Source organism: Nerophis ophidion, linkage group LG05 (assembly GCF_033978795.1).
Source record: "Nerophis ophidion isolate RoL-2023_Sa linkage group LG05, RoL_Noph_v1.0, whole genome shotgun sequence".
In the NCBI taxonomy this organism is placed as follows: Eukaryota; Metazoa; Chordata; class Actinopteri; order Syngnathiformes; family Syngnathidae; genus Nerophis; species Nerophis ophidion.
The window spans coordinates 3,245,003-3,262,155 of record NC_084615.1 but is presented as its reverse complement, the minus strand read 5'-3'; the positions used below and the strand labels follow the sequence as shown (position 1 = coordinate 3,262,155).

The 17,153-nt window shown below is 38.4% G+C and overlaps 1 protein-coding gene across 2 annotated transcripts in view; it reads right to left on the bottom strand.

Annotated features, from left to right (window-relative positions):
• The window catches only part of cabp2b (calcium binding protein 2b), a 48,663-nt gene that overhangs the window by 5,728 nt on the left and 25,782 nt on the right, over positions 1 to 17,153 (bottom strand). The window contains exon 1 of one of the 2 annotated variants that reach the window (XM_061899727.1): positions 13,933 to 14,391. The exons of the other annotated variant lie outside the window; for it this stretch is intronic. Coding sequence (XP_061755711.1) covers positions 13,933 to 13,977 — 45 coding nt within the window. The 5' untranslated portion in view covers positions 13,978 to 14,391. Of the gene's footprint in view, positions 1 to 13,932; positions 14,392 to 17,153 lie in introns of those variants that run through there. 2 annotated transcript variants of the gene reach the window in all.

Here is a 17,153-nt window from a genome sequence, read left to right as displayed (position 1 = left end):
TGTTAGATGTAAATATAAACAGAATACAATGATTTGCAAATCCTTTTCAAGCCATATTCAGTTGAATATGCTACAAAGTCAACATATTTCATGTTCAAACTCATAAACATTTTTTTGTTTTGTGCAAATAATCATTAACTTTAGAATTTGATGCCAACAACACGTAACAACGAAGTTGGGAAAGCTAGCAATAAATACTGATAAAGTTGAGGAATGCTCATCAAACACTTATTTGGAACATCCCCCAAGTGTGCAGGCTAATTGGGAACAGGTGGGTGCCATGATTGGGTATAAAAACAGCTTCCCAAAAAATGCTCAGTCTTTCACGAGAAAGGATGGGGCGAGGTACACCCCTTTGTCCACAACTGCGTGAGCAAATAGTCAAACAGTTTAAGAACAACCTTTCTCAAAGTACAATTGCAAGAAATTTAGGGATTTCAACATCTACGCTCCATAATATCATCAAAAGGTTCAGAGAATCTGGAGAAATCACTCCACGTAAGCGGTATGGCCGGAAACTAACATTGAAAGACCGTGACCTTCCATCCCTCAGATGGCACTGTATCAAAAACCGACATCATTCTCTAAAGGATATCACCACATGGGCTCAGGAACACTTCAGAAAACCACTGTTACTAAATACAATTTGTCGCTACATCTGTAAGTGCAAGTTAAAGCTCTACTATGCAAAGCGAAAGCCATTTATCAACAACATCCAGAAACGCCGCCGGCTTCTCTGGGCCCGAGATCATCTAAGATGGACTGATGCAAAGTGGAAAAGTGTTCTGTGGTCTGACGAGTCCACAATTCAAATTGTTTTTGGAAATATTTGACATTGTGTCATCTGGACCAAAGGGGAAGCGAACCATCCAGACTGTTATCCACACAAAGTGTAAAAGCCAGTATCTGTGATGGTATGGGGGTGCATTAGTGCCCAAGGCATGGGTAACTTACACATCTGTGAAGGCACCATTAATGATGAAAGGTACATACAGCTTTTGGAACAACATATGCTGCCATCTAAGCGCCGTCTTTTTCATGGACGCCCCTGCTTATTTCAGCAAGACAATGTCAAGCCACATTCAGCACATGTTACAACAGTGTGGCTTCGTAAAAAAAGAGTGCGGGTACTTTCCTGGCTTGTCTGCAGTCCAGACATGTCTCCCATGGAAAATGTGTGGCACATTATGAAGCGTAAAATAGGACAGCGGAGACCCAGGACTGTTGAAGGACTGAAGCTCTACATAAAACAAGAATGGGAAAGAATTCCACTTTCAAAGCTTCAACAATTAGTTTCCTCAGTTCCCAAAGGTTTATTGAGTGTTGTTAAAAGAAAAGGTGATGTAACACAGTGGTGAACATGCCCTTTCCCAACTACTTTGGCATGTGTTGCAGCCATGAAATGATAAGTTAATGATTATTTGCCCAAAAAAAAATTAAGTTTATGAGTTTGAACATCAAATATGTTGACTTTGTAGCATATTCAACTGAATATGGGTTGAAAAGGATTTGCAAATCATTGTATTCTGTTTATATTTACATCTAACACAATTTCCCAACTCATATGGAAACGGGGTTTGTATATATATATATATATATATATATATATATATATATATATATATATATATATATATATATATATATATGTATATATAAATATATATGTATGTATATATATAGGTTTGTATGTATATATGTATGTAAATATATATGTATGTATATGTATATATGTATGTATATATACATGTATGTGTATAAATGTATAGATATATGTGTATATATATATATAAAGATATATGTATATATATACATGTGTACATATTTTTTTTTTTTTGCCGCTTGCGCTGTGGAAGGCGGCTGCATCTCCAGTAGCTCTGTAGCGGTGCATCTTTTAAACCTATCTTTTATCTTATATTTTATCTTTAATTATAATTATTATTTATTATATCTTACAAACATATATTTTATCTTTTATCTTTTAGCTTTTATCTTTTTATGTTTTCCTTGAAGACAGTGAATCCCTGTATATATCCAATGGATACTTTTGGCAGTTTTAAAAGACCAGGAAGCAGCTTTCTTTCTTATTCGAGAGAGGAGCTGCTCAGTCTGAAAATGATGGGGCGAACTGGTGTTCGACACTCCATTCCAGCGGAGCTAAGGAAGAATCCTCGGGGCTGCAAAGCGGGAGCTAAGCTAAAGGCTAAGCGTGAGGAAAATCGACGGCGCTACAAACCACCCATTCCTTCCGTCATCATGGGGAATGTGAATTCGCTGCCAAACAAGATCGATGAGCTTCATGGACTAAAAAACCAGCGTGTGTATCGAGAGAGCAGCCTGCTCATCTTCACGGAAACATGGCTAAACCACCTGGTACCGGATGCTAATGTGGACCTGCAGGGATTCACCGCAGTGAGAGCTGACGGAGACACGAAAGCATGCGGGAAAAGAAAAGGTGGGGGACTCATCATATATGTTAACAACCGCTGGTGTAACCCAGGACACATCTCTGTGAAGAAAGTCTTGTGTTGGCCGGACCTGGAGCTACTAGCTGTTAGCCTCCGGCCATATTATCTGCCGAGGGAGTTCAGTCATGTGATCTCCCTCTGTGTTTACATTCCCCCGAGGGCAGATGCTGCCAATGCATGTGAGATGATCCACGCCATCACATCAAGGCTACAGACAAAACATCCTGAGGCTTTTTTCATCATTTCTGGGGACTTCAATCATGCTACTTTGGACTCAACGTTAGCTGCTTTTTACCAGGCTGTGGATTGTCCCACGAGAAACAACAGGACAATTGACCTACTGTATTCTAATGTCAGGGATGCATACAAGGTCACACCCCTCCCCCCACTAGGGAAGTCTGACCACAATCTTGTTCATTTGCGGCCAAAATACACCCCCATGGTCCAAAGACAGCCTGTTAACCCTTGCTATGTGAGGAAGTGGTCCCCTGAATTGGAAGATGCCCTCAGAGACTGCTACGACACCACTGACTGGGACGTGCTGCTTCCACATGGTAAGGACATTGATAGGCTTACTCACTGTCTCACAGATTACATCAACTTCTGCGTGGACGTGATCTGCCCTGCTAAGACTGTTCGGTGCTACCTTAATAACAAACCCTGGGTAACACAAGAAGTTAAAGCTGTCCTCAACAAGAAGAAAGCTTCCTTCAGGAGTGGAGACAGGGAGGCAATGAGAGCAGCACAGCGGGAGGTAAACGACGTGTGAGGGAGGCTAAGGACAGCTACAGGAAGAAGCTGGAGCAGAAGCTGCAGCAGAACAACATGAGGGAGGTCTGGGAAGGTGTGAAAACCATCACAGGCCACAAGACAAAGACCAGAGCTGTTGTGGGGACAATAGAGAGGGCCAATGAGATGAATAACTTCTTCAACCGGTTTAACCAGCCCGTGTCCTCTCCATCCCCCACTCCCCATCACAGCCACCCCCTCTTCTGCTCCCCTCAACGGACCTCCCCCCCAGCCATGGCAGCACCCCCCTCCACCACCTCTATGCAGACATTAGTCATCTCTGCGGACCAGGTCAGAGGTCAACTGACGAAGCTACAGCCAAGGAAAGCAGCAGGCCCAGACAAGCTGTGCCCCCGACTCCTGAAGACCTGTGCTGCAGAACTGGGTGAACCACTTCAAAGGATCTTCAACCTCAGCCTGCAGCTGGGAAGAGTGCCCACCCTCTGGAAGACATCATGCATTGTTTCAGTTCCCAAAAATAACTGCCCCAGTGAGTTGAACGACTACAGACCAGTGGCGCTCACCTCTCATCTAATGAAGACATTGGAGCGGCTCTTTCTCAGCCTCCTCAGACCACAGGTGCAACATGCCCAGGAGAGCCTGCAGTTTGCGTACCAGGCAGGCGTTGGTGTGGAGGATGCTATCCTTTACCTGCTGCATCGAGCCCACTCACACCTGGATAAGGGAAATGGCACTGTGAAGATCCTGTTCCTGGACTTCTCGAGTGCCTTTAATACCATCCAGCCCCGCCTCCTTCAGGACAAGCTCAACAAAATGCGAGTGGACCCCTGCCTGGTTGCCTGGATTTTAAACTACCTCACCGACAGGCCACAGTACGCCAGACTGAAGGACATCACGTCTGTCACTGTGATCAGCAGCACCGGAGCACCGCAGGGAACGGTGCTGGCCCCTCTTCTCTTCACCCTGTACACCGCTGACTTCTGCTACAACTCAGAGCTGTGTCACATCCAGAAGTACGCGGATGACACAGCCATCGTCGGGTGCATCAGGGACGGTAGAGAGGAGGAGTTTCGGAATCTGGTGAGGGACTTTGTTGTCTGGTGCCACACGAACCTCTTGCAGCTCAATCCATCAAAGACTAAGGAGCTGGTCATTGACTTTGGGAGGTCGAGTCCACGGTCACAACCTATTGTGATCGAGGGAGTTGAGGTACGGACCGTGGACTCATTCAAGTACCTCGGGGTTTGGGTGGACAATAAGCTGGACTGGACTGTTAACACGGATCACCAGTACAAGAAAGGACAGAGCAGGCTGTACTTCCTCAGGAGACTGCACTCCTTCAACATCTGCAAAAAACTCCTGTGGATGTACTACCAGTCTGTGGTTGCCAGTGTTCTGTTCTACACGTTAGTGTGCTGGGGGGGCAGTACATCTAAGAAGGACAGCTCCAGACTTGAGAAACTGATCAGGCGGGCCGGTTCTACAATGGGAATGAAACTGGACTCACTGGTGAGGGTGGCAGAGAAGAGGACTGTGGACAAATTAGTGAGCATCCTGGATGATGCCAGTCACCCTCTGCATAGTGTTATCAGTAGCCAGAGGAGCCTGTTCAGTTCTAGACTGCTTCATCCCAAGTGCAGGACTAATAGACTCAAAAACTCCTTTGTCCCACACGCCATTAGACTGTACAACTCCTCTCTGGGGCGGGGCGGGGGGTACTAGGATGACAGGGGATGCAAAACAATAACAGTGCAATACGTTTTCATAACATGGTCACTACTGCCTACTTTGTCTTGTTATATTCTTATTTTACTGTTGTATTTTTATTCCCATTGTTGCTTTTTAGTTTTTATTCTTATTGTAATATTTCTCTATTTTGTTTCCATTTAAACCCCCATTATTTACTTTTTAACTTACTTTAATTTAAATTGATCTTAACTCTGTACACTGCTGCTGGAATTTTAATTTTCCTGAAGGAACTCTCCTGAAGGAATCAATAAAGTACTATCTATCTATCTATCTATCTATCTATCTATCTATCTATCTATCTATCTATCTATCTATCTATCTATCATTCTATCTATCTATCTATCTATCCATCTATATACATCTATATATGTATGTATATACATATATATATATAAATGTATATGTGTATATACTAATAATATTGGATTAGATTTTATATCGCGCTTTTCTATTGTTAGATACTCAAAGCGCTCACAGAGAAGTGGCAACCCATCATTCATTCACACCTGGTGGTGGTAAGCTACATTAGTAGCCACAGCTGCCCTGTGGGGAGACTGGCGGAAGCCAGGCTGCCAGGTTCCGCCCACGGCCCGTCCGACCACCACATTTGATTTGATAAATCCACCAGTTAATAGACGTCATGAATATTAGGGCTAAACATATTTTGCTGCCAGATTTCAATATTAAGGTAACGGTTGCTTGAATCAAATGAAGAATGTTTATGTTTACTTTATACTTGCCAACCTTGAGACCTCCGAATTCGGGAGATTGGCGGGGTGGATGTGGGCGGGCAGGGTTAAAGGGGAAGGAGTATATATATATATATATATATATATATATATATATATATATATATATATATATATAAGAAATAGTTGAATTTCAGTGTTCATTAATTTGCACATATACAGTACACACATAACACTCCTGTACTCATTGTTGTATTTGAAAGTGCAATACTTTGCAGCCAGTAGCACAGCCTTTGAAGGAGCATAGGTATGGGCAGCATCTGTCACATTTCATTTGCAGGAAAGGAGTGAGTTTAGGGTTGATTTGTCCATCCTCGTTCTATTCTCTGTCACTTCTTTTTGTACATTACTACTTGCCGTAGTTTGGAAGCAATGCATGGTGGGATGTTGTGTGTCAGTGTATTAACGTGCCGGCTGGAATAAACACACGCTGAGAAATAGCTCCGTGCCTGCCTACTTTATGGCTTATAGATAAAGTTATGGATGAGGGAGATATATATAATAGTCTTGTTCTTCTTGTGTGTGCAGTTGTGTAGTCTCCAAAAGCCGTAGATGTTGTAACGTGACTGGACTGGCACGCTGTTTATAAGGAGGAAAAGTGGACTTGACCACAGGCTGTCCTCACTCTGTCCTCAGAAATTGGGGAGAATGGTTGTCCCAGGAGATTTTCGGGAGAGGCACTGAAATTCAGGAGTCTAGCGGAAAATTTGTGTGGGTTGGCAAGTAAGGTTTACCTAGATGCCCTTTCCAAAAGTGCAGAATGGTTGCAATGTGGCGTTGGTAATCGAGTCGGTTCTTTTGAAACTCTCTTTTAAGTGAACGAGAGCCGATTTCCAGTTGGGAGTCGTGTTACCTTTCCTGCCATACCAGGAAGAAGATATGAACGCCTTGGATTTGTAGAGTGTAGGTTAGCCTCCAACTAAGATCTCCTTTCTTCCGTGTTGGGAGTGTGTAAACTAGGAGGAGTGGGGCTCCCCTCTGCACGGCGCAGGAAGAAGGGACACGGTCTACCATGAATTGATGAAGGTGGACCCCGACTTAAACAAGTTGAAAAACTTATTGGGGTGTTACCATTTAGTGGTCAATTGTACGGAATATGTACTGTACTGTGCAATCTACTAATACAAATATCAATCAATCAATCAATCAATGAAGCAATCAATCAATCACACAGCTTTCAGCACGCACTGAGTGGTCACTTCCACCTCAATCCCTTGACCATTTGGTTATGGTCATGACTGTATTTCAAACATCTTATACAGGTAGGGAAACATTTTACTCCAGTTTGGTCAAATTTGGATAGATTTCTCTTCAGAGCAAAATGTGATGAAAGAGTTGAAATCCCTATTTGCACACTAGTCGCATGGTCTATTTTTAGACGCATTTGCGAGTACATTTGTTGTATTGTAAACCCCCGTATAAACTGTCAGGAGGAAAGGAGGACAGCAAATAAAAAGGACCTTATGGACTGCAACTTCGGACTACAATGGCGGACTCGCGCAAAACACTGTGGGTAAATTTATGCCATATATGGATACTCCGGTGACGTCATCGGTATGAGAAATATCTCCACTATGCCTACATGGTCGGATTTAAAATTTTTAGAACATATGCAGATCCCAAGTACACAACAAGCAGGACATATTTATTTAGGGTGCCTACAAAAAATCTATCCACATCTGAATCACGATTCCTGGAGCCTATCCCTGTTACACTCAGGCGGACGGCGGCGTACACCCTGGACAAGTCGCCACCTCATCACAGGGCCAACACAGATACACAGACAACATTCACACACAAGCAACCATTTCAGAAATTTTCAAAATTACATTTTCAGGCCATCTCCGTGTAACCAACTGTTTTGAAAAAGTTTAATGACAACTCTTAAACCAAAATAATTAATTGTGAGAGTGGATTTGAATCAAGAATCCTGCTGAATGGAGAATCGTCACCTCAGGAATTGGAACTGGATTGAATCCTTAGGTGAGCAAATGTTCACACCCATAATATGTAGAATCATATTTAAGTGAATTACAAGTTGTATATTATTCAATCTTACATTCTGGCTATTATTTTATTGATTTTTCATAACTATGGTTGTCCCGATACCAATATCTGGTACCAAAATGTATTTCGATACTTCTCTAAATAAAGGGGACCACACAAAAATGTCATTATTGGCTTTATTTCAACAACAAATCTTAGGGTGTATGAAACATGTGTTTATTATTGCAATTTAGTCCTTAAATAAAATGTTGAACACACTAGACAACTTGTCTTTTAGTAGGAAGTAAACAAACAAAGACTCCTAATTAGTCTGCAGTAACATATTGTCTCATTTATACACCTATTATTTTATACACATCATAAAGGACAAACTGTAAAAATGGATTGTTAATCTACTTGTTCATTTACTGTTAATATCTGCTTATTTTCTGTTCTAACATGTTCTATCTACACTTCTGTTCAAATGTAATAATCACTTATTCCTCTGTTGTCTGATACTTGACATTAGTTTTGGATGATACCACACATTTAGGTATGGATGTGATACCAAGTAGTTACAGGATCATACATTGGTCATAATTTAAGTCCTCATGTGTCAAGGGACGTATTTACTGACTTTATGAATATAATCTGAATTTGAAGAAGAAAACAAAATACATTTTATTGTGATGATAGTAAATATCGACGTAATCACAGTAGCATCGACTAGATACGCTCCTGTACTTGGTATCATTACAGTGGATGTCAGGCGTCGATCCACCCATGGCGATTGTTTACATTGTGATGCCGATGAACTATTGTATCCTCCTACGGCGTATAGTGAAGCATGTTTAGCTATTCCTTGTCCTCCAGTGATAATGCTACATGTAAGAAACATATTCTATTTGTCAACATGGAGGCGAGGATTAGTGATTTAGAAGTAGCTAGTAGGATGGATGTTCTAGTCTAAAAGCACCTCTTCCTAAGGGTGTTTCAGTCTTCTAACTTCACCTTTATCCTTACTTTTTACACTGTCTACACACTGTGTCCGCTTGTAAGTACTCTTTGTGTGCGTGCTGCCGAACATGCTCCGCTGCTCATCAAGAAACAGCAATGTCACAACATGACGACGGCGAGGGGCTGGGATTGGGGGACCGGTGCTTTTTTGAAGGCGGTATAGTAGCGAATATGATTCATTAGTATCGTGGTACTATACTAGTACCGGTATACCGTACAGCCCTGGCACCAAGTGAACATATTCAGACAAAAAATACTTTTTAAGCGACTTTCTAATGAATAGAGAAATGAGAAGTGGGTGAAAAGCCCCGCCCCTAACCCCCGCATCACCGAGTAGAAGTGAGCATTCGTCAATCTGATCAGTCCATGGAAGTGAACGATTGACCCCAATGCAGTGATGCATGCTGGGTGATGATGTGCGGATAAAAGGGGGCGGGGGGGGCTGTTACATATGCGCGTCAGGGAAAAGGCGTGTTCTAGGAAGACGAGGACGGGGCCCACCATGTTGTGCAGCATGTTGCAACGTGCTAAAAGGATCTTTGAACAGCTTTTGCTTTACTTCCTCTTCCTCCTCCTCTTCTTCTTCTTTTTCTTCATCTTCTTTTTGATGTGGGCCCTGATGCCCCTCGCCTTATACCCAAGGGACCCTTCTGACGCCCCCCGGGTGTTCGCCCCCTCAAATAGCATCCAAACATCCCAAGTAAATGTGCTGAGTCATCATAAGTCCAAAGTTATTGATAACTTGACTAAAATGTCCAATATTAGATAATGCAAACATTTGTCAGAAAGTTCACTTTATCAGTCCAGGAGCCATATTTGTATATAAATAATAGTCATGATGATGTATTAATGTTCATTCAACTTATAAACTATATAAATTATAGTCATGATGATGTATTAATGTTCATTCAACTTATAAACTATATAAATTATAGTCATGATGATGTATTAATGTTCATTCAACTTATAAACTATATAAATAATAGTCATGATGATGTATTAATGTTCATTCAACTTATAAACTATATAATAATAGTCATGATGATGTATTAATGTTCATTCAACTTATAAACTATATAATAATAGTCATGATGATGTATTAATGTTCATTCAACTTATAAACTATATAATAATAGTCATGATGATGTATTAATGTTCATTCAACTTATAAACTATATAATAATAGTCATGATGATGTATTAATGTTCATTCAACTTATAAACTATATAATAATAGTCATGATGATGTATTAATGTTCATTCAACTTATAAACTATATAATAATAGTCATGATGATGTATTAATGTTCATTCAACTTATAAACTATAGAATAATAGTCATGATGATGTATTAATGTTCATTCAACTTATAAACTATATAAATTATAGTCATGATGATGTATTAATGTTCATTCAACTTATAAACTATATAAATTATAGTCATGATGATGTATTAATGTTCATTCAACTTATAAACTATATAAATAATAGTCATGATGATGTATTAATGTTTATTCAACTTATAAACTATATAATAATAGTCATGATGATGTATTAATGTTCATTCAACTTATAAACTATATAATAATAGTCATGATGACGTATTAATATTCATTCAACTTATAAACTATATAATAATAGTCATGATGATGTATTAATGTTCATTCAACTTATAAACTATATAATAATAGTCATGATGACGTATTAATATTCATACAACTTATAAACTATATAATAATAGTCATGATGATGTATTAATGTTTATTCAACTTATAAACTATATAATAATAGTCATGATGATGTATTAATGTTCATTCAACTTATAAACTATATAATAATAGTCATGATGACGTATTAATATTCATTCAACTTATAAACTATATAATAATAGTCATGATGATGTATTAATGTTCATTCAACTTATAAACTATATAAATTATAGTCATGATGATGTATTAATGTTCATTAAACTTATAAACTATATAAATAATAGTCATGATGATGTATTAATGTTCATTCAACTCATAAACTATATAATAATAGTCATGATGATGTATTAATGTTCATTCAACTTATAAACTATATAATAATAGTCATGATGATGTATTAATGTTCATTCAACTTATAAACTATATAAATTATAGTCATGATGATGTATTAATGTTTATTCAACTTATAAACTATATAAATAATAGTCTTGATGATGTATTAATGTTCATTAAACTTATAAACTATAAAAATAATAGTCATGATTATGTATTAATATTCATTCAACTTATAAACTATATATTTTATAGTCATGATGATGTATTAAAGTTTATTCAACTTATAAACTATATAATTTATAGTCTTGATAAATGATAAATAAATGGGTTGTACTTGTATAGCGCTTTTCTACCTTCAAGGTACTCAAAGCGCTTTGACACTACTTCCACATTTACCCATTCACACACACATTCACACACTGATGGAGGGAGCTGCCATGCAAGGCGCCAACCAGCACCCATCAGGAGCAAGGGTGAAGTGTCTTGCTCAGGACACAACGGACGTGACGAGGTTGGTACTAGGTGGGAATTGAACCAGGGACGCTCGGGTTGCGCACGGCCACTCTCCCCACTGCGCCACGCCGTCCGTTGATGATGTAATAAAGTTTATTCAACTTATAAACTATATAAATAATAGTCATTATGAGATATGTATATATTAGGGGTGGGGTGTAACGGTACGTGTATTTGTATTGAACCGTTTCGGTACGGGGGTTTCGGTTCGGCAAGCGGGCGTACCGAACGAGTTTGTAAGCAAAAGTCTTCACAAGCTGCTCTGCTTTCTGCCTCTGTCTGAGCAGTGAGCACCCAGCATTGTCCCGCCCACACAACCATCTGATTGGTTACATGCAAAGCCAATCAGCAGTGCGTATTCAGAGCGCATGTAGTCAATGCTTCAGCGTCAAGCAGATATTCGTTTAGCTGCGGAGCAGCAGACAGCGTACTCTCCCCAAATTATAAAAAACACCTCCCAGTCACAACTATTACAAACATCACTATGAGCCTGTTGACCTTTCAGAAACAAACTGAAGCTCAGCTCACTCGTAGTCCTAGCTTGAGGTGAAGGCTAATTAGCGTTTAGCGTATTGTTAGCTCATTTTGCTGTGTGTGTGTGTGTGTGTGTGTGTGTGTGTGTGTGTGTGTGTGTGTGTGTGTGTGTGTGTGTGTGTGTGTGTGTGTGTGTGTGTGTGTGTGTGTGTGTGTGTGTGTGTGTGTGTGTGTGTGTTAGGGGCAACAAAGCCCTGTCTGTCTGTTATTCCATTGAACTCCATGGTGTTCAGAGATGAATAGTCTCTCCTATTGCTATTGTACTATTTTTTTCAGCTATAGGTACATGAATCATTAGTAATGTAGCAGCCTAGTTTTGAATGGTAGGGTCCCTGCTATCACATGTTGACAAAAATATAACATTTACATAATAAAAATCAACAACAGGCTTCCCAAATGCTGTAATAAACTGTTTAATGTTGCACTTTTTATATGTAGAAGAAAAGTTTTGTAATTTTATTTAATCCAAGCAGCAACTTGAGGCAGTTTAATGTGGATTAACGTGGGCAGAATTATTATAGTGTTCCCAATGTTAAAAGGATAAAGCCATTGTTTACAAATTTGGTGAATAAATAACCCAAAAATTTATATTTTGTGGTTTTCCTACTGTACCGAAAATGAACCAAACCATGACTTCTAAACCGAGGTAGGTACCGAACCGAAATTTTTGTGTACTGTTACACCCCTAATATTTTATTGTATTTTTTTTTTTTTTTTTTTAAATACTAAAAATAAAAACTAAAAATTACAACTACTTCTGAAAAAAGTGCAGGAAAATAAATTAGGTTATATTCATAATTATGATACATATATATTTATATAAATTAAATATTTAAAATAAACTATTAACACTAATTGAAACCAGTCCACATATTAGGTGGTCAGTTTACTTATATTTATGCCATAAAAAGACAAGATTATGTAAATAAGAATAACAACAAATTATAACATTCATAAAATTAAACATATTATATTAAAATGGGCATATTAGAATGCATTGACCTTTTTAAAAAAGAAAAAATTACATTAGATTAGATAGTACTTTATTTATTCCTTCAGGAAAATTAAGATTTTCAGCACAATCCCATTCAAGATCAGACAAACATTACAGGGAGACAGAACAGGATCGCTGAAACGAAATAAAGTGAAACGGAAAAATACAACTACTTCTGAAAAGAAAATTGAAAAATAAATTAAGATGGAAATTAATTAAATAAAAATGTTATTATTTATTATGCATATATATTTATATAAATTAAATATTTAAAATAAACAATCGAAACAAGTCTAAATATTAAGTGCTCAGTTTATTTATATTACTGTCATAAAAACACCAGATTATGTAAATAAAAATAATAAATGATAACGTTCAAAGAATTAAAAATATGATATTAAAATAGGCATGTTAGAATGTATTAACTATTTATTTTTTAATTAAATAAACTGAAATAGAAAAATACAACTACTTCTGAAAAAAGAATAGATAAACAAATTAAAAGTGAAATTAATTAAATAAAAATGTTAATATTTAATATACATATATATTTATATAAATTAAATATATAAAATAAACTATTAACACTAATTGAAACAAGTCTAAATATTGGACAAGATTATATAAATACAAATATTAATAAATTTACCTTCAAAATACAATCTCCATGTGAGTGACTTTCCATTAAAGGGTAAAGAGATGTCCCTTAAATATAACTCAGCATGTATTAAAAAGCCAAATAAAAGTAGTACAAATCAAAGAAGTGATGTCACCTCACGTTCTTACTTATTAAAAAGCCAATTAAAAGTAGTACAAATCAAAGAAGTGATGTCACCTCACGTTCTTACCTTCCTCATTTTGTCTTAAATATAACTCAGCATGTATTAAAAAGCCAAGTAAAAGTAGTACACATCAAAGAAGTGATGTCACCTCACGTTCTTACTTATTAAAAAGCCAATTAAAAGTAGTACACATCAAAGAAGTGATGTCACCTCACGTTCTTACTTATTAAAAAGCCAATTAAAAGTAGTACACATCAAAGAAGTAATGTCACCTCACGTTCTTACTTATTAAAAAGCCAATTAAAAGTAGTACACATCAAAGAAGTGATGTCACCTCACGTTCTTACCTTCCTCATTTTGTCTTCCATGGATGATTTGGTGCAGTTGCCCATCACCTAACCTCCCCGCCTCCTCCTTTTATGCAGATTGTCCCCTCTTTGTGCTACTTCAGTGCCGCAGTTCAAACATGTAGCTCCTCTGAAGTGGATGGAATGTTCCTAAAGTGTGCCTCCATGTTGTTTGTCTGGTCAGCGCTAATGCTGACGAACCAATCAAACAGTGACTCCGCCCATTTTCTAACTGCCCCAAATGTCACCAAATCCATCGATTGCCTCAAGAGAAGAGAATTTCTCTCCATAAAGTCGCGGCGGAAAGCTTCACGCTTGTGGAACATCTTTTTTTGTTCTGTTTACTGATTAGGAAGCGTAATCTCTGTCAGACATGTTGCATCAGCACCACTTCATCCTCCACTTTTAGGAGGAGAAGTAAGAGCAAAAACAGAAGGGGATTAATGGCAGATTAAAGAGGAGGTGATGATGAAATGAAGAGGCGAAAGGGTAAGGCAGCGCTTAAAAATAATGGAAAAAAAAAACAGGTACTCTCATCTTTTTAGTTTTTGGGCCATAGATAGGAATAATACAAGTACATTGTTGCCAGTAATACAGTCCTGCTCAGAAGTCGAATAATAAAAGTACATTGTTGCCAGTAATACAGTCCTGCTCAGAAGTCGAATAATAAAAGTACATTGTTGCCAGTAATACAGTCCTGCTCAGAAGTCGAATAATAAAAGTACATTGTTGCCAGTAATACAGTCCTGCTCAGAAGTCGAATAATAAAAGTACATTGTTGCCAGTAATACAGTCCTGCTCAGAAGTCGACATACCCTGGGAGATTTTAGGATTTCTTGGCTAATTTTTCAAAGAATATGAATGATAACATGAAAACCTTTCTTCCACTCATGCTTCATGGTTGTGTGAAGCTGTGTTTACTCTTTTTTAAATCAAAATGACAAAAGAAAGTACCCAAATGACCCTGATCAAAAGTTTACTTACTCCAGGGTCTTTGATCTGACAACATGCACAAAAGTTGACATAAACAGGTTGGAATGGCTAATGAAGGTTCCAATCTTCATCTGTGTCATGTTTGTTTGGAATTAATGTGTGTGTATAAAAAGCTCAGTGAGTTTCTGGGCTCCTCACAGACCATTGCATCTTTCAGCCAGTGCTGTACAGATGTTTCTGGATTCTGAGTCATGGGGAAGGCAAAAGAATCGTCGAAGGATCTGCGAGAAAAGGGTTATTGAACTGCATACAACAAGTGAGGGGTATAACAAGATATCCAAGGAATTGAGAATGCCAATCAGCAGTGTTCAAACGCTGATTAGGAAGTGGAAAATGAGGGATTCAGGTAGACCAGCAAAGATTTCAGCCACTACTACATTATGGTAGATCCACTCACAGTCCATTACACCGGTCATCCAGGGGGGGTCCTCACATCTGTGGTCCCCTCCAAGGTTTTTCAATGTCATCCCATTGGGTTGTGTTTTTCCTTGCCCTGATGTGGGATCTGAACCAAGGATGTTGTTGTGGCTTCTGCAGCCCTTTGAGACACTCGTGACACACTTGATTGATTGATTGTTTGATTGACCCCTTTAATGCGGTTTATAATCCGGTGAGCATTTTGTATGAAAGTAAACGTGAATAGAACCTCTCATCGGCGGTGCGCCTTATAATCAGGTGCGCCCTATGGTCCGAAAAATAAGGTATTTGCTCGCTAAAAGCTGGAAGCAGGTGGGATCCCTTCGGAAAGTTTGCCCCCTCTTGACAAAGACCCTTTAAGTCTATAAAATATACAAAACATGTAGGATAAAGTTGCGCGATATTCAGTTTTGGGTTTGTCTGTTAAAGGTTTGTCATGGTCAAAATGTTTTTTTTTTAAGTAAAAATAAAATATAACATAAAATGTAAATTATATAGTCTCCAAAGAACAAGTTAAATTCTAAGTATTTTTAAATATATATACATACATACATGCATACATATATATTTTTTTCAGCATATGTTTTCATTCCAACCTCTAATTGGAGGACTTATTTATTGACATGAAATGAACAGAACACTGTGGTTGAAGAAGAAGAAAATGAGAGGAGAAGAAACACGCTATTTGGGCCACTAGAGGGCGCCAAAGAAGCTCAGTGTGTGTTCAGCCTTTGACTGATTAATTGGAACATGTATTAGTAGATTGCACAGTACAGTACATATTCCGTACAATTGACCACTAAATGGTAACACCCCAATAAGTTTCTCCCCCATACCCCCGCGCCGCACTCACAACTACCAAAAATCCTAGCTTTGCGACACAGAACGCTGAGCTGTGATTGGTCACTTTTTAGCCAAAGCACACAGGCGCAGACTTTGTGTTTGAAATGCACAAATTATTGTATGAAATGAAACAGTGATTGCACACCCGCACGGCAATTGATATTGTGTACTTGATATCTCGATGCGCTCTAAAAAATAATTACTGAATGTGTTTGTTGTTGTTGTCGTCCAGAAAATGTCAAGTACGGCACTCTTTTCAACTTTTATTGTCAATCTAAAGTTAAAGTTAAAGTACCAATGATTGCCACACGCTCACTAGGTGTGGTGAAATTTCGACCCATCCTCTTGTTCCACCCCCCATGGGAAATGAGGGGAGCAGTGAGCAGCAGTGGTGGCCACACACAGGGATATTTGTGGGTGATTTAACCCCCAATTCCAAGCCTTGATGCTGAGAGCCAAGCAGGGAGGTAATGGGTCCCATGTTTTTTAGTCTTTGGTATGACTCGGCCGGGGTTTGAACTTACAACTTACCCATCTCAGGGCTTACACTCTAACCACTAGGCCACTGAGTAGGTGCTACCAACAGGTTTAATTCCCACACATATTCTCTGCACTCACTTTCTCCGTCAATAATCTTTCAAGGACGATATATTTACAAACATTTGTGAACTCTGAACATGACTAGAAAGATAAACACCCTTAAAAAAAACAGTTACTTAACAGTTTTAATTATGTGCCTGTAGCAATGCAATTGCTCATACTTCAACCATACTTTACCCCGACTTAAACAAGTTGAAAAACGTATTGGGGTGTTACCATTTAGTGGTCAATTGTACAGAATATGTACTGAACTGTGCAATCTACTAATAAAAGTATCAATCAATCAATCAATCAATCAATGAAAACTTTATAAATCTTCTATCTTATTCTGCCGCAAATAATATGAGATGAATTGGCCAACGAACCCC